Source organism: Camelus dromedarius, chromosome 3, assembly GCF_036321535.1.
Source record: "Camelus dromedarius isolate mCamDro1 chromosome 3, mCamDro1.pat, whole genome shotgun sequence".
NCBI classification, from domain to species: Eukaryota; Metazoa; Chordata; class Mammalia; order Artiodactyla; family Camelidae; genus Camelus; species Camelus dromedarius.
In genome coordinates this window covers 3,465,505-3,491,668 of record NC_087438.1, presented here as the reverse complement: position 1 = coordinate 3,491,668, position 26,164 = coordinate 3,465,505, and the positions used below count along the sequence as shown (strand labels likewise).

At 43.1% G+C, this 26,164-nt stretch overlaps 1 protein-coding gene across 3 annotated transcripts in view; it reads right to left on the bottom strand.

Annotated features, from left to right (window-relative positions):
• ADAMTS16 (ADAM metallopeptidase with thrombospondin type 1 motif 16) overlaps positions 1–26,164 on the bottom strand; it is a 153,621-nt gene that overhangs the window by 80,846 nt on the left and 46,611 nt on the right. For all 3 annotated transcript variants that reach the window (XM_064479296.1, XM_031442923.2, XM_064479300.1), the window contains 3 exons: positions 24,825–24,930; positions 17,033–17,170; positions 4,388–4,541 (listed from right to left, as the gene is read on the bottom strand). In XM_064479296.1, coding sequence (XP_064335366.1) covers positions 4,388–4,541; positions 17,033–17,170; positions 24,825–24,930 — 398 coding nt within the window. The remainder of the gene's footprint in view (positions 1–4,387; positions 4,542–17,032; positions 17,171–24,824; positions 24,931–26,164) is intronic.

The following is a 26,164-nucleotide window of genomic DNA, read 5'->3' as shown; positions in this document are numbered from 1 at the left end:
ATCACAAACTAGAAGACAGGCTGCGCCCGGGGCTGAGGGAAAACCAGAACTGATGAGCCTGAGGGAAGCATGAAACAAAGGCTCAGGGAATCCGAAGGACCCCTCTATTATAATAACAAAATAAATACGCGCAACAGAAAATAGCAATGTGTTCTAACATATAACCGTGCCACGTGTAATGTGCTACAAATATATTCAAGGCTACAAAGGGGTAAAAAGCAGACATAATAAGTGAACAAATGGGACATTCCCTAGAGAAATACAGACTACAAAAAAAGAACCAAATGGTAATTCTGGAACTAAAGCTTAAAATAATTCCAATGCATAGTTTGCCGAGTTGTCTAAACAAATGATTAGAAATGTTAGAAAAATGATACAAATGACAACCAACTTTTTATCAGGAACAGCTGAGTCCAGATGAAAACACAATTATATATTTAAAGTGTCTAAGGGAAAAGAGAATGAAGAATTCTGTTTAGAATCCCATATTCAGAAAAAACTGTCCTTCAAAACTGAGGGTGAATTAATGACATTTTCAGGTAAAGAAAATGTGAGGTGCTTTGTGGCCAGCAGATTTATGCTACAAGAGATGCTAGAGGAAGTTCTTCGAGCCCTAAGGAAATGATCCAATTTAAAACCAATCTATAAGAAAGCAAGAATAATAAATGCCAAAAATGTGGGTAAATATAAAAGATGATCCTATTTTATTTAAAAGCAACCCATTATTTTAAAATAAAAATTATAGCATTGTGTCATGCCGTTTAGAACATTCATAGTAAAATACATGCTGACAATAGTACAAAGTGTGAAAGAGGGATACAGAAATGTATTTGCGGTGAGGATCCTGCATTTTGCATAAAGTGGAGCAATGCTAATTCTACAGAGGTTGTAAGTTAAAGATGCAGCTGTAATCTCTAGAGCAACCACCAAAAATACAAGAAATTATAGCTAACATGCAAACAGATGGGAAAATAGAATTTCTTAAAAGAAGTTTAATCCAAAAGGAAACAGAGAAACAAAAAAGAAATGAAAATGATAGGAAACAAATAGCAAAATGGTAGACTTAAATCCACCGTATGAACAATTACATTAAATATAAATGTGTCAAATATTTCAGTGGAAGGCTAGAGATGGTTCAACTGGATAGAAAAGCAATACCAAATTAAAGTATGTTTACAACAGAAGCATTTTACATAAAAACATGAAGAAATTGACAGTAAAAGGGTGAGAAAAATTACTATGCAAAGAGTATTTCTAAATAAGCTGATGTGGCTGTACCAATATCAGATAAAGTAGAATTCAAGAAAAGTAACATTATCAAGAATAAAAAAGGTCACTTTATAATAGTGAAAGAGTCAGGAAGACATAACAATCTTAAATGTGTATGTACCTAATAATCCAGCTTCAAGATATACAAAGCAAAAACTAATAGAACTAATGGGAGAAATAGAAAAATACATAATCTGTGTTAGAAAGTTTGACACTCGTATCTATGAAACTGACACAAGTAATAAATACTATGGGGGATATAGAAGATACAAATAATATTATCAAACAAATTAACAAAATAAATATTTCTAGAACATTATACCCAACCACTGCAGAAAGTATGATTGTTTCAAGTGGCCATAGAATGTTCACCAGGATAGAATAAATGCTGGGCTATGAAATATGTTTCAATAAATTTCAAAAGTATACTTATAGAGTACATTCTCTGATCAAAATTGAACAAAATTGGAGATCAAAATTAATAAGCTGTCTAGAAAACACCAATTATTTCATAGTTAAATAATATACTCCTCAATAATGCATGGGTTAAAGAAGAAATCAGCACTTAAATTAGGAAATATTTCATAGTTAATAACATTAAACACTCAACATGTAAAATGTTCCAGATACATGTTAATATGTTGCTTAGGAGGAAACTACTAGCTTTAAATACAGTTAAATGATTATGTTAAGAAAAGAAGAAAATGTTCAAATCCAAGCTAACCTCATAAACAAGGAAGAGACAGTCACACTAAGCCTTAGAATGTAATTAAGACAAAACAGAAATTAATGAAATAGAAAATGACCCAATAAAATTTTCTTTTAAAAATTAACAGAGACAAATACTGCTGTTTTGAAGGGACTCATTCATCTGATAAACTCCTAGATAGTTTGATCAAGTAAAAGAGATTAAAAAACACATGTTACCATTATTAGGAATAAAAGAGGAAATGCCACTATAGCTCTTACATTCATTAAAGGGATAAATAAAAATATTACGAACAACTCTTGGACCAAAAAAAATTAACAAAGCAGATAAAACAGACACATTCATTAGAAAATCTCTCTTTTTGTGTCCTTTTTTGATTTTGTTTTTTCTCAGTGAATCTGATCAGTTTAGCTGGGAAGTGCTCCTACATAACCCCGCATATGTTAGTGTAGTTAAATTAGTAATTACAAAAACCTTCCCACAGACAGAACTCACTGATAAATTCTAACAAACATTTAAGGAAGAAACCATACCAATCTTATTATAAGCTCTTCAAGAAAACAAAGGAGTAGGGAACACTTTCAAATCATTTTTTTTTTTGAGGGCAGCATAACTCTGATATAAATTCTTGAAAGGTAATTATAAGAAAACAAAATTTCAAAATTATATTACTCAAGAACATACATATAAAAACCCTGAACAAAATATTCACAAGTCAACAAAACATAAAAATGCACAATAGGTTATGACCAAGCGGAGTCGTACTAGGGGTAGGGGGTGGCTTAACATTCAAAAATCAATGAAAAAATTGAAAGCCCATCAGCGATTCACCACATGAACAGAATAAAGGAGAAAGAACATATGTCTATATCAACAGATGCAGGAAAAAAAGCCCACATGACAAAAATCAGCACGATTCTGTGATAAAATCTTTTACCAATCTAGGACCAGAAAGGAACTTCTTCAACTGGATAAAAGGAAGCCATGTAAAACCGATTGCTAGCATCGTGTTTAACGGTGAAATGTGAAAACACTTGGCAATAGGAGGTTCCAGAATAAGCACTGTGTTACTATGGTGCTAGAAAGCCGAACAATGGTCGCTCATGGGATGGGGAGGGACTGAACGGAGGAGGGCTAAAGGGGACTTTTTGGCTTCGTGGAAATAAGACGTAGCTTGATCAGTATGCTAATACGGATGAGTATGTTTGTTAAAATTCCCATCGTACACCTAAAACAAATGCATTTCACTGCATGCAAATGTTTACTCAGTAATGACAAGACATGTTGCATTTAACTTCTTATTTTCTGTATTTTCCAGATGGCACTGGTCTACCATGAATGGTGCAGTCTGTGGTCACAGAGCAAAATAAAGTGGAAACCAGGAGTCTGATGTCAAAACTCTCACCTCGGAAAGAAGACATTAGTTTCATGCTCCTTTCTCTCAGCAAAGAGGAGAGTAACACAAAAGTTCCGAGGAATTTTACATATTCTGCCGACGGAAAAGGCAGCATTGGGAATACACGCTGAGGCTGACTGACTTATCGTCTTGCTCGAGCTGAGGGTTCCCAGCTGGGGACGTAAGGGTCCGCTGGCACAGGGCTGTAACTGACCTTCGGGGGAGTTCTACTTGAGCTCAGAAGGAAGAGGATTATCACGTTAGATTTAACCTGGGAACATTCCCAGTGCATTCTGCAATGTTGGGGGTTTCTGGAGGACCGTACATTTGTGTCTATTTTCCTCTTGATTTTGTTATAAACTAGAATAAAAGAAACCTCAAAAACAGTTTCTTTCATTTAATGTATGAGTAACTTTCCTAGTGGGTTAGCACAGCAAGTTGTGAAGCCTGCTTTCCCCCGTCTAGCAGGAGCGTGTGCCTCTGTGTTCGTGAGGAATTTATGTGAGGAAACCACTCCACGGGTGTCCCTGGGGTCAGTGGAGTGCTATGAAGACATTTCTCCAGAAAGCCTTCACTTGAGGAATTCAGTGATCAGAAGTGCCAGACAGGCTACTGCTTTAGAGTAAATTTTGCTTACGTCTCAGGCAGGTAAGGGAGGTGGGGTCAGGGGGCGATTGTTTCTTAAACACCACTTGAAAAGAATGCAGTGTATTAATTTGCCAGCTTATACTAACCAGGAGTTCCTGCCGAGGTCCCACGTGATAAATCAGAAAGAAAGAACTGACCTCACAGGCCGTCTGTAGTCAGGAGAAAACTGACCCCCACAACAGCATCCACCATCATTTTCTTTGCCAGTGAAGCTTGTGTTTCCTGTTACATAGGACCAGCCCTAACAGGCAGGACTTGACATTTGGTAGGGACCCAATAAATGCAGAACACATCAATGTCAGTTTCCCGGAAGACGAGGGTTTTAGGAGGCACACTGCATTGAGCACTGGCCAATAATCACTTGCCTTTTTAAAATCCAGCAGGCAGAGCTTGGCTTTCTCTCCAAACTGCCACTTGCACTGTGTGTTTGCATCATATAACTCTCCCGGCAGCTGCTCAGGGTACTTGTACTCCTTCACGGGCTTTGGCTGATCAGCAAGGCACACAGCCTGGGCAGTGCTGAAACAAAGAGGAGACGGGGCTGCTGGTGATGCCAGAACAGTTACAAAGATGTACATTCGATCATGCTTTTTTTTCCTCCAGCAATTTTACAGTGCGTCTCGTATGAAGAAGAGGGGCCGTTTTTCTCCTGAGGGCTAATGTAACATTTATCTTCATTATATTTAAATATAGGGGCCACATTTTCTGAAATCATTCATAATACATTTCACCTTTTCTGGGAAGGCAATCTGTTCTTTGTGGGATTTCTCAAGCTTATCACGGGGAACATGAGATGGGGTCATACAACCAGATGTCCCATGCGAGGAGCTCCTATTAGAGATACGTTTACAGGTACGCTTCTTGCCAGGAACAATAAAAAGATGAAAAAGGGCATTGTAAGTGGCAAAACACAATCTATCAATTTCAAAGACTGGGATTTTCTTTCTTCCTTCCCTCCTTCCTTCCTTTCCTAGGCCAGAGGAAGCCTGCATGATAGCTTCCAGCTTCCAGAAATTCCACGCGGAACACCGCCATGATTTCCACCAGAAATGCTCTATGCTCAGGCTAATTTCTGACTAGATTCCCAAGTCCAGAAGAAAATGAATTCCTGCTTAAGTTCACTAGCAGATGGCAAAAGACCAACGAACTATTTCCTCCTCCACAAATAGGGTATCCTCTTCCCTACCAGAGACATGCTTCCGTGTAACTTTCACATTTGGCACAAAGAGTAACAAGTGTTTGCAAATAGCAACTAAATCCTATTTATACATTTTGATAGGCAAAAATTAAAAAAAAATCACCTGTGCGATCACAAGAAATTTAATAACAGTGGACGTGCCTATGCAGCCCCAGACTTCCCTGTGTGTGTTTGTCCACCTTGACTGAGAGCCTTTTGGCCCCAGTCTCCAGGGCCCTGGTCCCAGGTTCTTCTGCCTTGGCGCCCACTGATGCATGTCCTTAATTACCATCCGCCTGCACAGAACATGAAGGGTGGCACCGGGCACTGTGGAGGGGACATTCATCACATGCAAGGCGGTCAGCAGCCTTTCAGTAGATTAATCAAAGGCTAGGGAAGGGCTAGGGGCAGTGACTGGCTCGCTGTAAGTGTTTGGTAAATGACCTATTACTGCTGTGACGATCAGGATGCAAGGGTCTGTAAGCAAAGAAAAATGAATAAAAGCATAATTAATGCTCCAGGACAAGCCTGGTCTGGCAGCTTCGGAATTCCATAGCACTGCTCTCTAATGATCTCAAACAATTCCAACATACTAGCTAGATGTCTCCCATTATCTCCATGAAGTTACGCCAGGACTGGCAATATGATCCCCATTCCACAGACAGGAAACTAGGGAAAGTCAGCTAAACTGATTAACCCGAGCGAGAGATTGAATTCTTTTTTTCTTTTTTTTAAAAGTTCACAGGTTCAGGATCTTCTTACAGTTTGGGTTACTAGAACCCATTACTTATTATTCAGCCTCAAAACTCAATTCAAAGAGGACCTCCACTTCTGACTATGGGGGATCAGCACACATCAGACTGATTGCTCTGTAAGCATCAGAAAGCTCTCCAAGTAAAAAGGACATAAGGGATAAACATTTCCAGGGCAAAGGAAGGTGGAGACGTGAACCCAACATCGAGTACTATTTTTCTCCTCAAGGAATTTGGTAAGTCCTAAAAAGATGTTAAGATGCCAAAGAGCAGGATGGAAAGCAGTAGTTAAGAGGCTGAGAAGCTAGACAAGGTTTTGGCAACCCGGTGGGACTGAAAGATGAAGACTGAAATCGTCGGTCTGCCAAAAAGAAGGGGCTCTGGTAAACAGAACGTTCACTGAAGCCACAATAGGTCTATAGTAGGAGAAAGCAAACTTAACAGACCGATTTAGAAAGACTGAATGCCAGGTAGACATGAGCTCAGTCCCAAGGTGACTTATAAACTGTAACTCCTTTGTCTGCTAGAAATCAAAGATAGTCTCATTCAGAGCTTTATTTTTGTCTTTAAATTTTTCATTAACGATATCTTTCATTTGTTCAAAATTACCGAGTGTACTAGGAGATGAGACCAAACAATTGAAACCCAAGAGAATATACAAATAATATCTGCAGACTCATAAGGAATCCAGATACTGGAGTGGTTAGAAATGGGATTTAAAATTATTGTGGTTATTAGATTTGGGAAAACAGATTTTTAGATGGAGAATTTCACCAGAGAACTAATATATACCATATATACATAGTGTATTGTGAAAAGCTCTAATATTTATACAATTGGAAGCCAAAAAGGAGAGGACAGAATCAAAGAGTCAGAATCGATACTTGTAAACAAAAGGTTTGAAGATTTTCAAAAACTGATGAAAGACAATAAATCAGATTTAAGCAGTTCCAAAACCCCAAGCAGGAAAAAGAACACAAATGGGTACACAATAGGAACTCTGCAGAAAACCTAAGTCACAGAAAAATGTCAAAGCTAACCTGAAAACAAGAGACATGTAAATTTCAAAGGAGCCAGAGCAAGTAAGCACACGGCCATGAGGATGAGGTCAAGTGCACAGACTGGGAGCCGGGAAGAGCCGAAGCAGGGGGCAGATGCAGGAACACACACAGCAACATTGCGATGTGAGAGTAAGCTCTGGTAGGCATCGCATCCGGAAGGATGAAACCGTGTGTAGGTGACACCCTGATCCCTCCAACTGGGCTCCTGCTTGGCCATGTGTGTTCTGTCCCCTTAGCAGGAACAGGTCACGTGGCTAAGCCCGGAGTCAGCAAGGTGGGTGCAGGGGTACAACAGGGAGTGGATACAAGAAGGACAAACATCTCAGCCACTTTAAAAACAATCGCCCAATATCCACAAGACTCTCATGCACGCTCGATACAAGAGTCAGGTGGCCTGCATGCGATGAGCAAAACAATAAAGCTTGCAGGAGATCATGCGGAAGAATATATTCACGTCTTTGGGGTAAGCAGAGTTTTTGTTGTTTTTTTTTTTTCTCAGCAGGGCACAAAAAGTGCTAATCTTAAAGGAAAAATACGAACTGTTTGGAGTCCATAAAAAATCCTTCCATTTATCAGTTTATCAAGAGACACTATTAAAAGTGTAAATACTAAATCATAGAGTGAAAGAAGATATTTGCAATACATATTGTTCATAAAGAATAAAGTGTTCAGTTTCATCATTTGCAAAAAATTTTCTCCCATTCCACAGGTTGTCTTTTTGTTTTACTTATGGTTTCCTTTGCTGTGCAGAAGCTTGTAAGTTTCATTAGGTCCCATTTGTTTATTCTTGCTTTCATTTCTATTGCTTGAATAGACTGCTCTAGGAGAACATTTTTGAGATGTATGTCAGATGATGTTTTGCCTATATTTTCTTCTAGAAGGTTTATTGTATCTTGTCTTATGTTTAAGTCTTTGATCCACTTTGAGTTTATTTTTGTGGATGGTGTAAGGGAGTGTTCTAGCTTCACTGCTTTACATGCTGCTGTCCAGTTTTCTCAACACCATTTGCTGAAGAGACTGTCTTTATTCCATTGTATATTCTTGCTTCCTTTGTCGAAGATTAGTTGACCAAAAGCTTGTGGGTTCATTTCTGGGCTCTCTATTCTGTTCCATTGGTCCGTATGTCTGTTTTTTGTACCAATACCATGCTGCCTTGATTACTATAGCTCTATAGTATTGTCTGAAGTCTGGGAGAGTTATTCCTCCAGACTCTTTCTTTTTCTTCATTAATGCTTTGGCAATTCTAGGTCTTTTGTGGTTCCATATAAATTTTATTATGATTTGTTCTAGTTCTGTGAAATATGTCCTGGGTAATTTGATGTGGATTGTATTAAATCTGTAGATTGCCTTGGGCAGTATGACCATTTTAACAATATTGATTCTTCCAATCCAGGAGCATGGGATATCTTTCCATTTTTTAAAGTCCCTCCTACACTGCTGGTGAGAATGCAGTTTGGTGCAGCCAATTTGGAAAACAGTATGGAGATTCCTCAAAAGACTAGTAATAGACTTACCATATGACCCAGTAATCCCACTCCTGGGCATATATCCAGAAGGAACCCTACTTCAAAAAGACACCTGCACCCCAATGTCCATAGCAGCATTCTTTACAATAGCCAAGACATGAAAACAGCCTAAATGTCCATCAACAGATGACTGGATAAAGAAGAGGTGGTATATTTACACAATGGAATACTATTCAGCCATAAAAACGACAACATAATGACATTTGCAGCAACATGGAAGTCCCTGGAGAATGTCATTCTAAGTGAAGTAAGCCAGAAAGAGAAAGAAAAATACCATATTAGATCACTCATATGTGGAATCTAAAAAAAAAAAAAAAAAATTAACATAAATACAAAACAGAAACAGGCTCATAGACATAGAATACAAACTGTGGTTGCCAAGAGGGCAGGGGGTGGGAAGGGACAGACTGGGAGTTCAAAATTCATAGATAGGCAAATGCAGAATAGACAAACAAGATTATACTGTATAGCACAGAGAAATATGTACAAGATCTTGTGGTAGCTCACAGTGGAAAAAAAATTTGACAGTGAATATATGTATGTTCATGTATAACCAAAAAATTGTGTTCTACACTGGAATTTGACACAACATTGTAAAATGACAGTAACTCAATAAAAAATGTTATAAAAAAGGGATAAAGTGTTCAGAGTATATAAAGTACTCCCATTACAGGAGATAAGAAAAATCAGAGAGCCTAATTTAAATAAATGCACAACAGATTTGCACTGGCACTTTACCAAAGAGGTTTTTCAGGTGGTCATTAAACATGTAAAAAGGTATTCAGCCTCATTCATTACCACTGTGCCCCGCCACTACAGACCCACAGATTAGCTACAATGGAAAAGACCAGCAAGATCAAGTACTGACAAGGATTTGGAGCATTTGCATGTTCATAACTGCTCGTGGGGCTGTAACTTTGCATAATCTCTTAGAAGCTACTTGGCAGTGTCTACTGACACTGTACATATATATTTATGACCCTGCAGCTCCACTCCTATGTATAATCAGTGAGATATGTGTTAACTGAAAGAATATTTATACTAACATTTCTCATAGTAGCCAAAGATTGGAAACTCAAACGGCTACCACCAACAGAATGGATTAATAAGTTGTAATATATCCATGCAATTAAAAATAAGTAAATGAATGCTGTATTTTTATGCAGCAACAAGGATGAATCTCATAATCAAATTATTTAGCTAAAGACCCCAGACACAAAATAGCACATAACTCATGCTTCCATTCACAGGAAGTTCAAAAACAGGCAAAGCTAACCTATGGATTCTGTGTCAGGAGAACGGTTATCTTTGGGAAGAGGAGGTGATGATGGGCTTGGAGAAGGGGGCTGTGGGGGGATAACTGTGTTTGTATATATATATATACATATATTTTATATATGTGTATATATATATATATATATATATATATATATATATATATATATATTTTTTTTTTTTTTAGGTTAGTTAACACGTCCATTACTTCACAGTTACTTTTTTTTGGTAGTGGGAACTTTTAAGATCTACTCTCTTAGCAAGTTCCAAATATGAAATATGGTACTGTTAACTGTGGGCACTATACTGTATGTGACAGTCCCAGGACTCCTTCATCTTATAACCAGAAGTTTAACCATGTTCACCCATGACTTCCCCCAACTCACCAGGCCCTTACAAACTACCAATCTAATCTCTAAGAGTTTGATTGATTGATTTATTTTTAGATTCCATAGAGAAGTGAGATCATATAGCATTTGTCTTTTCTCTGACTTATGTCACTTGGCATAATGCCCTCAAAATCCATCCATTTTTCATAAATGGCAGGCTTTCCTTCTTTCTTGTGGCTGAGTGATATCCCGTCGTGTGTGTATAGATGTAGTATGTATATACATATAAATGCCACATATACATCATATATGTATACTATATACATATAAATATGTAGACCCAGCTTACATCTTCTTTACTCATTCATCCGCTGAAGGACACTTAGGCTGTTCCCACATCTTGGCTACTGTAAATGCTCCGTATTGTGACCGAGATTCACTGTACGACAAGTCTTTGAGCTGTACCCTTGTAATTTTGTACTTTTCTATACGTATATGTTTAACCACAACAAAAATAACATTAATGAAGAAAATAAGGCAAGCTCAGAGGTTTCACAACAATATTTCCAAGTCCTTCTCCTGCTCTGGTTCATGGCTGTAGAGACGTTTTACTTGTGTTCCCTCTTTTTCCAAGTAAGAAAACGGGGGAACCCAGAAAAGGCCATACTACTTGCCAAGGTCAAGGCTTCACAGACCTCAGTGCTGACGTCCTGATCTGGACATGAGCTCGGATTCCCTCTGCTGCTCTACTGCACGGCGGTGCCCACTCCCCAGGCTCCAGTCTTACAGGAACTACAATCAGCCATGACTCGTTGGCTTGCTTTCCTTAAGATGAACGTTGCACAGCAGAGCAAGAAATGTATTATGTCCATTTTGCCCAAAAGCATGCTTCATGGGCTCTCAGGTCAAGTTGAATTTTCCCATCGAGCAGGGGGTCCGGGGCACGGCAGGGCCCCCGGGCACCCCTCAGCTCCAGCTGTGCTGTGATGACCTTTCTCGTGTGCTGGTGCAGACTCCCCTGATGGGAGGTGAGGCGTCTTCACTGGTCAGCAGTGCATGATTCAAGGTTTTAAAAAGCAACCTGAGGAAGAGTCCATGTTGTCATTAAGTTTAAAATAATGAACTATAATTGCCCGGAGTCCCAGGCCTCCCAGACACAGACATGAGGAAACGGGATGAGGTCTGTGTCTGCTCATAGGAAATGACACATGTCTTTACTGACGAGGTTGAGGAACTGACTGCGGACACATGTCTGTCCCTGACTCTCCCAAGTATGGAGGAGAGCCGTGCTGACAACTTCAGGCCAGTTGAGCTCCCTTATTATATATTTTTTCCAATACCCAATGCTGGACTGCTAATAAAATAAAGCAGTTTTATCTTTAAAAAGTTAGCCTTACTCACTTTTGGGATCACGTCCAAATAGCCAACTAACTGGTGGAGAATATAACACTATTTTGATTACTTGGAAATAATCAAAATAAGGAAGTCAGCAAACATGTAAAATAAGACAGTCCCAGAATCATTAAGCCAACAAAAAACCAGGACTGATGCACTGTGGACACGTCCAGTCCACAACTGGTCGCTTCACGTGCAGTGAACCTTAGTGAATATGATGAGAGGCTTTCTGGGAAAATGTAATCTTTCAAGAAAACAAATTTGGAAGCAAGCAAAGTCTTGATATTTGTTTATAATTATGTGGACCAAAGAAATTAGTAAAGTCCTTGAAAATAAATGTTTATTACTGTTCGGCTGCAGAAGGCTTTACCGATTAGCACAAAAACCAGCAGGCAGACTTCAGCAGAGCTTACCCACTCAGGATCACCAAACAAAATGGCTTTAAACGCCAAAATCATTCTCGGGGTCATATTCCGATTTGAAGATTACAGCCTACATTTAATGTCATCAAAATGGTTACTCTCTAAACATATAACTGTTTTTTCCCATGAGTTTCCTATCTTTCTCGGCAATTTAAAAACTTTTTCTGGACTCTTCTGTGATGCTGGTTCTCACTGCACGCCGACACTTTGCATCCTTGGGCTTTTCAAGTATTTTGAAAAACTGAAACTGTTCATCTATCTTCCTCATAACCATTAAGATGAAAAAGCAACACTTTTTTAGAAGAATCTAGAAATTTATAGACAGGATTTGGGATACAGAAATCTCAAAATTTTCTTCATTAGCACAGACAAGAGCACTGTGGGCGCATGATGTCTTCATTAGAGAGAGCAGAACCCTTCACACACACACACACACACACACACACACACAAACTTGAACGGCTGCGGGGAACAGCTAAACACAATGCCAAGAACCCCGAACTTGACTCCAGGAGAACACAGCACAGGGAACAGCAATGCCGGATGGGCCCACTGGGCAAGGTCAGTTGAAGAATAATGTGAACACTGCCTTTTCTGATAACAGAAATTTAAAAAAATGATCAAGGATATATTCCTAGAAATAGGTTTATATTACCAGGAAGTTATCCACCAAATCCTCAGTCTCCCTGGGTGGCATAAAATCTGGAAAGCAGTCACCATTCCCCTCGCTGGTGCTGTATCTTACCTGAGTTCTCAGCTAAGGCAGGGAGGAAGGACCGCAGCTGTGGGGGGGGGGCCCCCGAGGCTGATGGTTAGGAGGCAGCTCGGAGGCCGTGTTGCAAGGCCTGGAGGAGTGATGGCAGAGGCAGCATGAAAGGTGAACCCGCCGCGGGCTCGCTGCCCCCGGTGGGCACGGGGGAGCCGCCCATCAGAGAGTGAACACCACACGGGACGTAAAACCAGCAGAAACACTCACATAACCCTCCCCAAATGGCGCGCTAGACACAGACGGCTTAATTTGTGCAACAGAAAAAGAGAAAAGGGGCTGTAATGAAAAAATAAGAAAGAAAGAGAGAAAACCAGGACAGCAAAAGCCAGCGCTCCTGGTGCCTGGGTGGACTGGCAGGACGGAGCCACCCCGGTGTGGGGTCCAGAGGCGGGCATAAGTGGGGAGGGTCACATGCATGTCATCAGGTGACACGGGGAAGGGTGTGTACAGGTACACGAGGTACTTTCCCCCAATGTTTTCATTTTTTTGTGTTTGTTAACATCTATAAACACTCACTATATGACATATACATATAATTTTCTTATTACAAATATGTAAACTAGATCTTATATTGCAGATGTATAATATATAAAGTATTATGTGACTATAAAGTATATTTATACATATATAAAAATATTTTTATAAATGCATGCACTTGTATAAATCTATAGTTCTGTTTATATACACACATATACAGTTATATGTTTTTAAATAATTCTATGTGGATAAAAGCTTTGCTTCCCTTACAAAAATTGGTATTTTCCCTAATGTCTGTTAACATGGGCAGATTATGTCTTCCTTCCTGTGTTGGTGTCTAGAAAGGTCTTAGCCCTTTTGCAAGACGGCTCTTTAGGGTCTGTCCATTGTGCGGTTTTCCTCGGTCTTCCTCCGTTTGTTTTTCCCCTCTAGCTGACTTTTTATAAAAATAATTCCACTAATTATTTTCTTGTGATAATCTGTTACAAATACTTAAGGTAAGGCGGTTTTGTTTGCTATTTTTTCCCAAGAGTACAGAATTGAAATGAGTCATAATTCTTAGGCTTCCTTTGCTGAATCGCAGAAACACAAATGTGTTTAGTGAGACCTGGACGCAGTTGTCCATTTCCCCTCACTTCCTGCCGGCATTCGAGGATTTTGAAAATCAGGAAGCACAAGCTTTGTGTCTCCTTTAGAAGAATCAGCAGACGACTGCACATGGGTGGTCTGTGTGAGAGCGCACACCACCCTCCCCTGGGTCTGGTCAAGTACACATCTGTCTCATGCATGAATGTGTCCTCCCTTCTCAATGAGAGAAGTTATCCTTCTCGGGGCCAAAGAAACAATGATGTTCCTGAAATGACAAAGGTGGACGTGGACAGGTCTCCATGAGGAATGAAAATATCCAACCACTGTCTATTCCAGGTCCCGCCGTCCAGTCCCAGAAACGTGTGTTCAGAAGGGAAGAGAAGGAATCGTGGAGGAGTCCAGGTGGACCCAGCAGCTCAGCTCTCGTGTCCACGCAGCCGGAGCCCTGGGTCGACTTTCAGAGATAAGGCATCTTCAAAGAGATGAGCTGTCTGGCTGCAAACCTGGGAGTTCTACTAACTACCTACTTTCTAAACAAAGACTGCCCCTCATCTTTTTTTTTTTTTAATTGTTTAAATGTTGGTTTACAACATATTAATTTCTGGTGTATAATATAGTGATTCAGTTTTATATATATATATATTCCTTTTCATATTCTTTTTCATTATAGGCCATTACAAGATATTGAATATAGTTCCCTGTGCTAGGCAGTAGGACCTTGTTGTTTGTCCATTTTTATATAGTAGTTTGTATCTGCAAATCCCAAACTCCCAATTTATCCCTCCACTCTCCCCTTCCCCACTGGTAACCATAAGTTTGTTTTCTATGTCTGTGAGTCTGTTTCTGTTTTGTAAATTTGTGTCATTTTTTTGGTTTAGATTCCATATATAAGTGATATCATATGGCATTTTTCTTTCTCTTTGTGACTTACTTCACCTAGTATGACTAACTCTAGGTCCAGGCCAGTATCTTTGATGAACATAGATGCAAACATTTTCAACAAAATATTCGCAAACCAAATACAACAACATATAAAAAAAGATTATATTCTACGGTCAAGCTGAATTCACCCCAGGGACACAAGGATGGTTCAACGTATGCAAATCAATGTGATACATCACATCAACAAAAGAAGAGACAAAAATCACACGATCATCTCAATAGATGCAGAAAAAGCATTTGATAAAATTCAATACCTGTTTATGATAAAACCTCTTACCAAAATGGGTATAGAGGGAACATACCTCAACATAATAAAAAGCTATTTATGTCAAATCCACAACCAATGTAATACTCAGTGGTGAAAAGTTAAAAGCCTTCCTGTTAAAATCTGGAACAAGACAAGGGTGCCCACTCTCACCACTTCTATTCAACAACGAATTGGAAGTCCTAGCCACAGGAATCAGACAAGAAAAGAAATAAAAGGGGTCCAAATTGGAAGAGAAGAGGTAAAACTGTCATTATATGCAGATGACACTATACTATATATAGAAAACCCTAAGGGCTCCACACAAAAACTACTAGAGCTGATAAAAGAATTCGGCAAGGTAGCAAGTTACAAGATTAACATACAGGCATCAGTTGCGTTTCTTTACACTAACAATGAAATATCAGAAGAGGAAATCAAAAAAAAAATCCTTTTTAAAATTGCATCAAAAAAATAAAATCCTTAGGAATAAACCTGACCAAGGAGGTGAAAGACTTATATGAAGAGAAATATAAAACATTTATTAAGGAAATTAAAGATAACTTAAAGAAATGGAAAGACATCCCATGCTCTTGGATTGGAACAATCAGTTTTGTTAAAATGGCCATACTGCCGAAAGCAATCTACAGATTAAATGCGATCCCTATCAAATTACTTAGGACATTTTTCACCAAACTAGAACAAATGATCTTAAAATTTATTATATGATATATAGAATCACAAAAGACCCAGAATTGTCAAAGCAATACTGAAGAAAAACAATGAAGCAGGAGAAATGTCCCTTATCTTTTTTTTTTTTCAGTACTTGAACCAAGTAATTTTATTAAGCACCTATCAATAAAAACACAAGCAATAGCCATGATTGCCACAGACTTACTTCTCCTCCACTTTTGCATCTGTGGTTCTTGGGATCGGTGGACGAAGGCTACATCTAGGGTCCAGAATGCGCCGGCTTTACTCTCATTTCTGCCACTAACTATCTGGTGCCTCCGGGTCTCAGTTACTCCAGCTGTGATATGACTTGGAGTTGCTAGCACAGCACGGACAGCCCTCTCTTTACTCACCCTCGTGTCCCTTTCCTCCAGGGCACACAGATGGACAGTGTTGCACATCCCCACCCCTTGTGCTGAGGGCCATTGGCTGAGTTCCCACTTCCAGGAGCATGGCCCCTGTCCTGCACCCTCTCCAGAGCTCCCTCTTTTCTCAGCCACCAGCTGGCTGCAGTGAGGAACTGAGTCCTTGAGGAGGAAAGAGCCACAGGACGGAAAGAACCTGGGTCTCTGAGTGACAGCATGAGTGACCACATGGGGCCAAGAGCTCACTGCCCTGTGATGGAGCGTCATGTGAGTTTCGAACAGAATTTCAGTTTCCAGTTTAAGCCAAACTTCAAAGCCATTGACATTTGGGGGATAATCCACTTTACTAGCAGATCCAAAATGTTTCTTAAAGTCCCTTATTTCTCTAAAATTTTAAAACTTACTTTTTCAGGGGATCAAACCCAACCTCCCCAGTGGTCTACACCCTAAGTGAATTAGAACTATAATAAAAGCTTCTAAAAATAATTCTTAAAATCATAGGATTTTAGACCCAGGTGAAGGTTTATATACTCATTTTTTTTTCTTCCTAATAAGAAATGTATTTTGTAAGAAAAAATAATTCATGGTATGTCAATCATATCTCAATTAACTGCAAGAAAGAATTTTAAAAACATTTAAAAATTAAAAAAAATTATGGACTGAAAAATGTCTAGTTATAGAAGAATTTTTTTAAAAAAGCTTAAATTTTAGTGACAAATACTTTGCTTTGGTAAGTATCCTATGGGCTTCTTTTGAGTTTAAAGGTCAAATGATGTTGGATTAAGACTGAAGAAACTTGGTAAACTCTTTGGTCAAATGAATGTCTTGAGATGCCTTAAATGGGGACCTTCCGGGGAAGTTGCCCCTGGGGCTGGAGCTGCTCAGACAGGGTTAGGCCGACCACGCAGAGCATCAAAGGCACCAAGAGACACACAGCCAGCTTCAGGGGCTCCTACCTTAAAAATTTGTGCAGGTACTGGCGGCTGCAGGGTGACCAGGAGAAAACCCCGTTGCGTCCTGCCAACGTGGGGGACATTATGTTGCCCTCTGACTTTTTGCACACGTTCCCTTCTCCATCGTGGACCATGCCAAAGCTAGGAGAGAGAGAAATGGTTCTTTCAAAACGAGGAAGAGTTTCAGCTGTCTAGCAGGCTCTAACAAACTCAGGTCAACACCGTGAAGACGCCCCTTCTTCTGCCTCCGGGTGGAGCAGAAGAAAGAGTGCTAACAGCCAAGCGGTGCAGAGAGCCACGTCCTAGACCTTTCCTGAGGAGCCACCCTTGGGTGAGCTGTTTGGAAACACACACCAACGCCGCAGCGGGGCCCACGCCCAGGTGGCCGTGAAGGGCAGGTGTTCTCAGCGTAAGAACGCACGCTGCGGGTTGCAGGGGGCAGTCCATCCGTCTTCGCGCCGCACTCTTCCGCTCAGCAGTGTGGCCACGACTTGCAGGCGGCGGTCAGAACCCCAGCCGCAGGCTCCGCAGGTCAGTCTGACGCTCCCACAGCGTGAGGCCCGCCCGGCAGCGGCTGCGGCTCCCGGGGCGCCGACGCCGCGCTCCCGCCCGGGCCTGGCCGACCCCGCCGGGCCTGCGCGCGCCGCCGCCGGGCTGCCCCGCCGCTGCCGCTGCCGCCGCCGGGCCTCGCCTGAGCGCCGCGCCCTCCGAGGGACGCGGGTGCGCGGGCGCCCGCGGAGCAGCTGCGGCTGCTCTCTTCTGAGGCCGCTGCTTGAAGGCGCAACTCTTGATGGAAGAGCGACCACTCTGGCGCTCCAGCCCCGGCTCAGCACCTGGGGCCACCCACCGTGGCCGTGGGGACCCTCAACAGCGCCCCCGTGCTGCCCACCTGAGAAGTGCAGCCCTGCAGCTGTGGGAGGCCCGCTGGCCGAGCTGCCACCTCTCCCCGCCGAGTCGGCTTCTCCTCGCCTTCCTGAAGCCAGCCCTGTAGGAGCCCTCCCACTGCCACGGCCACCCACTTCAGAGGAGCACAACTTGCTGCCTTGGGAGGAAAGCCTGGGGGACCTACCTGGGAGCTCCAAGACCCTGAAGACTTCCCATTAGGGCAGATATGTTCTTGGAGAGTCAAGCCATTGTTGGCCATGAATGTCTGGTAGCCACCCAGCCATTGTATGGATCCCCACTGGGTGGGATACAGAGGGAAGGCGAGAGGCAGGAGAGGGGGAGAGCAGAGGACAGGTGCTCACTGGGTCCGGGGACTTTCTGCCTCCGAGAACGCCGTGATGAGCGGAGGGAAGGCCACGGGGATAGAAGACACCAACACGGGGTAAGTGGGCTCCACAAGGGGGCCAGGGAATCCACACTTGCGGCAAGGAGGGTGGGAACTTAACTGTTTTGGTTTTTTTTTTTTTTTTTTTTTTGAGCTGTTTAATACTGTCAGTAGAAGTATCAATCCCCACTTGTGAGCACTATTTTTCAGATAGGGTACTAAGCACATTACCTCTGTTCTCTAACTTAAACCTCACTGCAAGCCTACAAGGTAGACTTAACACAATGACAGCAAGACTGAGAGCTGGAGACAGGCTCATTCAGGGTCTCAGAGTCGGGACTGGAACCCCATCCTCTGACATCAGAGCCCAGGCGGACCCAAGCAACAGTGTAACCGGAAACCAAGGAAATCTGGCCATGAACACTGTCAAATTTCTGCAAAACCCCTGCTCAGTACCAAGGGTGACGTAGCTGGAGCCATTTCGGCCTTCCCCCATTTCTCTGAAGTCCTATGAAAAGCAATCCGTGTAGGCCAGGGCACCCATCTGGCAGAGGAAAGATGCCCTGTCAAGGGAGACGATTCAGACTGTAACCACGTGGAGGCTGCCTCTGGGAGAGAGCAATCAAAACGAGATTCCAAAGCCCCCTCCCCCGGCTGGTCCTCGCTCTGAATATAAGGAAGACACATTATGGTCCAGCAAGTGCCCTGGATACACCTGCTACCACTTCTGCCTACATTTCTAGGGAATTCAAAGCCACAGCTTCCCAGGTCTGGAGACGTCTTGGTCTTAAACATTTTCATGGAAGGTATTTTCAGTGATTCTTTCTACCACTGATTCTCAGGCTTTGCTGAGTATCAGGATATCTGAGAAAAGGCAGCATGCATGTGGCTCCCCAAAGCCCACCTGGGTAGATTTTTTATTTAGTAAGTTGGGAGTTAGGCTCCGGCACTAGGGAGCATTCTAACACAATATAGTGATTCTGATGCCCACCCAAACCTCTGCACTACTGCGTCTCAAGCTGTGTTTCTAAGCCGTGCAAAGCCCACATGCTATACTGTGGTGGATGCCTGCACACTGGCATGAACGGATCACACAGTGACCACGTTTGATATTAACATTAACAAAGTCATGGAAGGATGACTTGGACACATTTTTAAGATAACGTTGGTATTTGGCAACCCAGAAATAGAATTACCATTCAAGTTATACATTCCAGACATTTTTTTTGCTTCCATGAACCACAACACTTTATTCAAAACAGTTGTCACCCCAAATGTTAAAACAATAAATAGATTTTTTTCTCTTACCTACTAGCTTATCCATTTCTAGAGAACAGAGGCTCAGAGCCCCAGTGCCAGTGGATTCACTCTCCCATAACAGGTACTCCACTGATGTTTGTTGAATGAATAAAAAACAACCTTTCAGCAATGACACCAACTCAAATACCCAAAGTGTAAACATAATTTCAGATTATACTGGACTTGAGAATTACATCCAACGTCAGGTGCTTTTAATGTCTTCTGTAGAATTTTCTCATCTTATTCAATCACATCAACAAGCATTTCTTTACTACTAATGAAACACCTTCAGTGATGAACAGCCAAGGATTTTCAGAGCTTGCATCAAACCTTTCAGGCTGATCAGACAGCAGTGGTTAAAGAAATGAGAAACCCTTCAAAGTAACCATGGACCAAAGTCATCTGGATGCTGAGTCACAACCTGGTCGTGAGGATAGTACCACGTGTAGGACCTACTTGTCTAGAGCCCTGAGGCAGGCTTTCCAAGAAGCAAACTCACTCCCTCAGAGAGGCTGGAAGCTGACGGGGGACTCATGGGGCCAGGGCAGGGCAGACGACCTGGAAGAACGTGGGTGTGGAGGTGGGGGGACCTCTGCTGGGGTCTTGCCTCTGTCATTTCAAGTGGTGTGATTCGGGGCAAATTTCTCAAGCCCCTGAAACTCAGTTTCCTCACCTATAATATGGGACAATAAAACCTTCCTCTTAAACTGTTCGGAATACCTGGCACCATGCACATCAAAAAGGAAAATCCAAAATATCTATCTTTTTCTGTGATTTAAATCTCTCAACATCAAATGGCAGAAATCACTTGGATACATATGTTTTGTGTGTGTGGTGGGGAGTGTGGGGGTCATTCAGTCAAAGGTCAATGTGTTTCAAATACTTTTTGGACACAGAAACAAACAAAAATCTTAAGAGAAATGACAATAAATAAAATTGGTAGGAAATAACCCTCCAGCCTGCTGGGGCTCCCTAGGAGGGCAGTCTGATGATCAACAGACCAGATGATCTTTAAGGAGCTGCTTGCCTGGATATTCTACAAATCTTTAAAATCACCCAGCACCTCCCTGACCCAGCTAGAGGGGCTCAGGCGGATGACAGAACACAGGCACAAATCGGTGAGGCATACTCATGACCATCAAATGCTTGAAAGGGCACCTGACATCACCAGCCAAGTATCCTTGTGCCAAATGGTATTAGCATGCCACTGCTGCTTTTTCCAGGAAGACCTCCCTGATTATCCTTGTGTTTCCTCCAACGCCCACAGCCCTCACTGCTTGATCCCTTCTGTGCCGTGTCTATTTTATCTTTCTTTAGACGTTTGGATGGCATGGATCGCTATCTTCTTATAGAATCCTACACAATGCTAGGCTGGCAGAGTGCAAATTGTGCCTGGTGATTAGGTCAGTAGTTAGGGGAACAGACGGAAGACAAAATGATGGATCATGGGTATCTCTAAGCACAGTAGGTTTCATATCGTCCTGATGGTCTGTTGTGATCATGCCAATTAAGTATTTAAGCCTATTTTACGCAGAAGGAATGCTCAGCTCAAATAATACACTGAAGTGACACCTGCACACACCTGTGGAGGCTCTCACAGGCTCTCCTGGTTTTGCAGATAGAAACTCACAGAAAGATGAGGCAATGCACCCTGTTCACTGTCACACTGCGGGAAAACCTCAGTGTATCTGGAATCCGAGCCAGGGGCCCTACCCATCAAATGGCGTGACTTCCCTTAGCAAATGAGTTTTTGAAACGGACTCACGCCCAAATGACATGATCTCCAAAATATGTCATTGAGTCCTCACTGTGTAGGTACCAGTTCTTCAACACCTGCATCTAGGAAACCACACGTCCTGTTACAAGTGATGTAACACAAGCAGGAAGCTCACCCTGCACCAATCCAGGCTCTGCCCTGCACACTAAAGGAGACACACATCCTCGCTTCTGGTTCAGTCTCTCTTCTCCCTTTTCCAACACACATCCAACCACTGGTCCTTAGCAATTTCTATTGTTTAGGTCAGATTCCCCAGTAGAAACCACAAGATGTCTTGAGATGAAAACAACGGAACTTAGCAGAAGAAGCCGGCTGGACATTAACTGAATCTTTGAGTTAAAAGTTAGGAAGCCTATGTCTGAAAGCCTCGGAGAAGCTCTCCTCCACCCTGAATAATGCCCTCTGAATGTAAAAAAAAAAGAAGTAAAATTCATCTGTACAAGAGGATGTTTCATAAAGACTTACGTAAAATTACTTCTTCATTCGTAAGGCACAGAATGACTCTGCTTGGTGCTTGTTGCCAAGGACAAGATGAAGGTGTGCTGTTTGATCTGAGCATCAAACAGACAATTCCTCCTCTGAGGAACAGTCGTTACTAAATAACCGAACTGACTAGATGTGCTCGTTTTCGACTAGAGATGTGCGGGGTGTAGTTCCCGAGTCCGCCCTCTCATTACGCAGGAGCCGCAGAGAACACGTGCCAGAATCACGCCCCCTTCACCGGTGGCCTGCTCGCCCCGGCCTCCCGGCGCCCACCCCACGCACTCGCTCAACACTCGGCTCCGTCTACCCGCCAGGCTAGTGAGGGGAGGAGAAGAGGTTGTCCCCAGGGGTTTCCACGCTTTGAGCTCCATGTGAACTTGCCCCACAAAGAGCAGGTGTTATCCTTACTTTGTCAACATTATCACTGCCATTACGATCCCTTGTTCTGGCAGTTAGCACGTGCCTTTTTTGTTTTTACGGAAGTATAGTCAGTTTACAACGTGTGTCAGTTTCTGGTGCAAGCACAATGTTTCAGTCACACATGCACATACAGAAATTCATTTTCATGTTCTTTTTCACTGTAGGTTATAATGGGATATTGAATATAGTTCCCTGTGCTCTGCAGTAGAAACTTGTTGTTGATCTATTTTATATAGAATGATTAGTAATTTGCACATCTCTTACATACATTTCCTGTTTCCTCAATACGATCAGAAGCTATTTCATTGGCGACATCAAATGTTTAGAGCTCCCAGTCCCTCCAGTTCTTGCACAACGTTCTCTAAACATCAGCATCACAAGAAGCAGTTTAAGACTTTCTGGTTAATTCTATGAGGGCAGGACCCTCCTTCATCCAGATCTCAAGCTCCTTCCCTTCCTCCCATTTATGTTCCCACTTGAAAGTAAAAACACTTTTCTCTTATTTAGAAGAAATTGTTTTGTCATCCAGACCCAGCTCTAGGGATGAGAGGAAATATGAATAGTTGATGATTAAGAAAAAAATAAAAGCAAACACTGATACTTGCTGACATGAAGACTGAGAGCCTAGTTTTGAATGTATCAAATTTAATTTGGTCAAATTCATCCCCTGCGCCTGCCGGTGCCGCCACTGCCTGCATCGCAACTGCTTGTCGGATGCTGGCTTGCTCAGCCCTCGGTCACTTAAATATTTCTTACCTTGATTGTTTAATTAAATTCAGGTATGGTTCAGAGGACAGCAAGAGCCCCGTGTCGTTAAAATAATGAGAGTTTTTGAAGTTTTAACTCTAGCAGCCTATTAAGAATACAATTATGATGGAACTGAAAGCTTTATAAAGTGTAGGTGCAATTTTCTAGGCACTGAAAAAGTCAATCATTACCCGCAGTGATGAAGGGACTGGTCACAAGACAGAAAGCTCCACTTTCAGGTCAGCAGCTCACACACGCAGTCTGCAGGACCTCTGAGGCTCCAGTGAGGCCGGGGCGCGCTGTGCACACACACACACACTGCACACATGCACACACACTGCACTCACACACTGCACACACATGCACACACTGTACACATACACGCACACACACTGCACACACACACTGCACACACACGCACACACTGTATACACACACATGCACACAACTGCACACACACATGCACACACACTGTATACACACATTGTACACACACACTGTATACACGTGCACACGCACACACACTGCACACACAGATGCTTTGAACAGGCCGGTGGCATGAGTGACTGCAGTCCCATTTCTATGGGATGGAGAAGGGGGCTTTGCAAAAACCAACTCACATACCCTGGATTTTGCAAGTTCTGTGATTTGCAAGTAAAATGAGGGTGAAAGCAAAAATGGAAAAACTGCCATTCCTGGCTGTGAAGTTTTGAGGAGAAACCTGGAGCATGTTGCCATCCAACAGGAAAACACCTGCATCTCCACCGCTGGGCTCACACTCCTCAGGGCAATGGCAGGAGTCAGCCGGGGGGCCAAACGGGTCAGAAAGAAACCTTTTAGAAATAGGAGGTCCCTCGAGGTGAGACAGCGTGTGGATCACCAGACAAAGAAACCTCCTGTAAGAATAGCAGCGACGCTACGGAACCGACAGGAACGCTTCCTCTTCGGGAGGAAGGTAAGCATCTCGCTCACAGAGGCACTGCTAGCCCTCCAACATGTGCAGGTACTGCCTCCTATGTACAGAGGAGAGAAACAACAAGGTCCTACTGCACAGCACGGGGGGCTATATTCAGTATCTCGTAGTCACCTGCAGTGGAAAAGAATCTGAAAACGAGTATATGTACATTCGTGTATGACTGAAGCACTGTGCTGCACACCAGGAGCTGACGCAGCATTGTAAACTGACTGCACTTCAATAAAAAAAAGACCCTGCTAATGACAAGCCATCGGCTGCTGAGAGCTTCGTGTCCCGCACCAGCATCCATCAGTGCCCAGGCCCTGGGCTCCCCACTCACCCCAATGCTGCCCCATTTCAAACGGACCACGCAGGGATGCTGGCAGCAAACCAGCTCCTACCAGGCCCTCAGTCTTGTTCCTGCATGTCCCAAACCCTGCACACCCATCAAAACCCACCTCCACAAAGTAGGAGAGGCTTTGAGAACAATCTGGGGAGAAACACGTTACCAGGGGAGGGCTCGTCACCATCCTCAGTCATATGGGGTCCCCCTGCAGGAGAAAGATCACCCCACAGGACCAAGTTTAAAACACAGGACCAAGGAGCAGAGACGGGCAGAGCAGCCTGTGCCAGCAGGAAGGAAGGAGAGGCTGGCACAGTGCGGACACGTGCACGCCCCTCAGAACGGAGCAAGTACCCAGGTGGGCACTTCTAGCTGCCCCCAACCTCCCGCTGCATCCGGGTGAGCCCCCTACAGACCTGACCGACTGCATCAGCATCTGTACGACCCTCATCTGGTCTGGAAAGGACCCCGGGCTCCCCTCTCCCGGGGAGATGCACTTACTTGTGTCCAGACTCGTGGGCGATGGTGAAAGCCAGTCCAAGACCTGTATCTTCATTAATCGTGCAGCTGCGATATTTACTACACATTCCACTTATGGGCGCGAAGCCTGCAGGACACAGAGACCCAGAGAACACACAGGAGCAGGGTTGCAGTAACATAAAGAAGGAGGGCACATCGTATGGGTGCCTTTTCCTCTGTCCTTTAGAGAAATCTGGCTCCCATCTTTGTCAGGTGAGATATGAATCAGGAAACCCTTGGACAATCATATAAACGGCCCTTAATAATGTGGGACGAGGAGGGGGCTTGTCCTTTCTCCTTGAAAACCAGTCCACGGCTCTATGTGGCTTTCAAGTCACAGGTCACAACTGGGGTGATGTTGAAAAGGGGATTCCCTGCAGATGGAGGAAAATTTCTGTCTTTTTCTATAAACATCTATGTTCTCAAAACCCCCCAAAAAAGTTTTGTAGAGAATGAGTGTGTCAGGAGGTCCCCAAGGCTGCCCCAGATGGAGGATTTGTTCACAGGACTCACGTGTGTCATACTGGTGGGTGTAACTTACTATGAATAAAAGGACACAGAGAAAAACCTGCGGAGGAAACAGCCCATGGGGGAAGCCGGGGGAACCAGGCACAGGCATCCGGGCCGCTCCCAGGGCAGACGCACAGCATGGACCTAACTGCCCCGACAGGCGGACGCGCTGCCCAACAGGGATGCTCGTTACAGACACAGGGCTTGGGCTGGGAGCTGGCCACACAGCACCCCTTGCCTGGCACGGCCCCAAAGCCCGGCTCCCAGGAGGACAGCAGTGTTCTACGGAAGCCGCGGCCTGTGTACAGAGCAGGCCAGCGAGCCGCGCCTGCCAGGCGGGGCGGTGGGAACCCTTGCGTCCTAAGTTCTCAGAGGCCGGCAGGGCCACCCTTGTGCGCAGGCCTTTCTGAGAGCAAGCAGCCAGGACTCACCCCTGTGAAACTGAGTCCTACCTGGAAGTTTCTGTAAGAAAGACCTTTCTTCCCTGAGCTCTTGGGAAGAAATAGGGAGTTAGAAACAGGTCCAGGAGAGCTTGGGCCAGTGGCACCCCAGGCTTGACACTATTTGGAAAAGTATAAAAAACTTTCATTATGTTGTATTTATTATATTATATTTATACTATAATGTTATTATAGTATAATAACTCAGCACTGGGAACATGTTACAAACTGCTAAGATGAGATATTTGCGAGCAGTGGGAATCGAGGACAACAGCATCGCGGTCATGCGCCTGCAGTTGTCATCGATGTGCTGTTTCTTTCATGTAATGAGACACCCTTGAAGCTACTGACACATCCTCACAACTGGAAGAA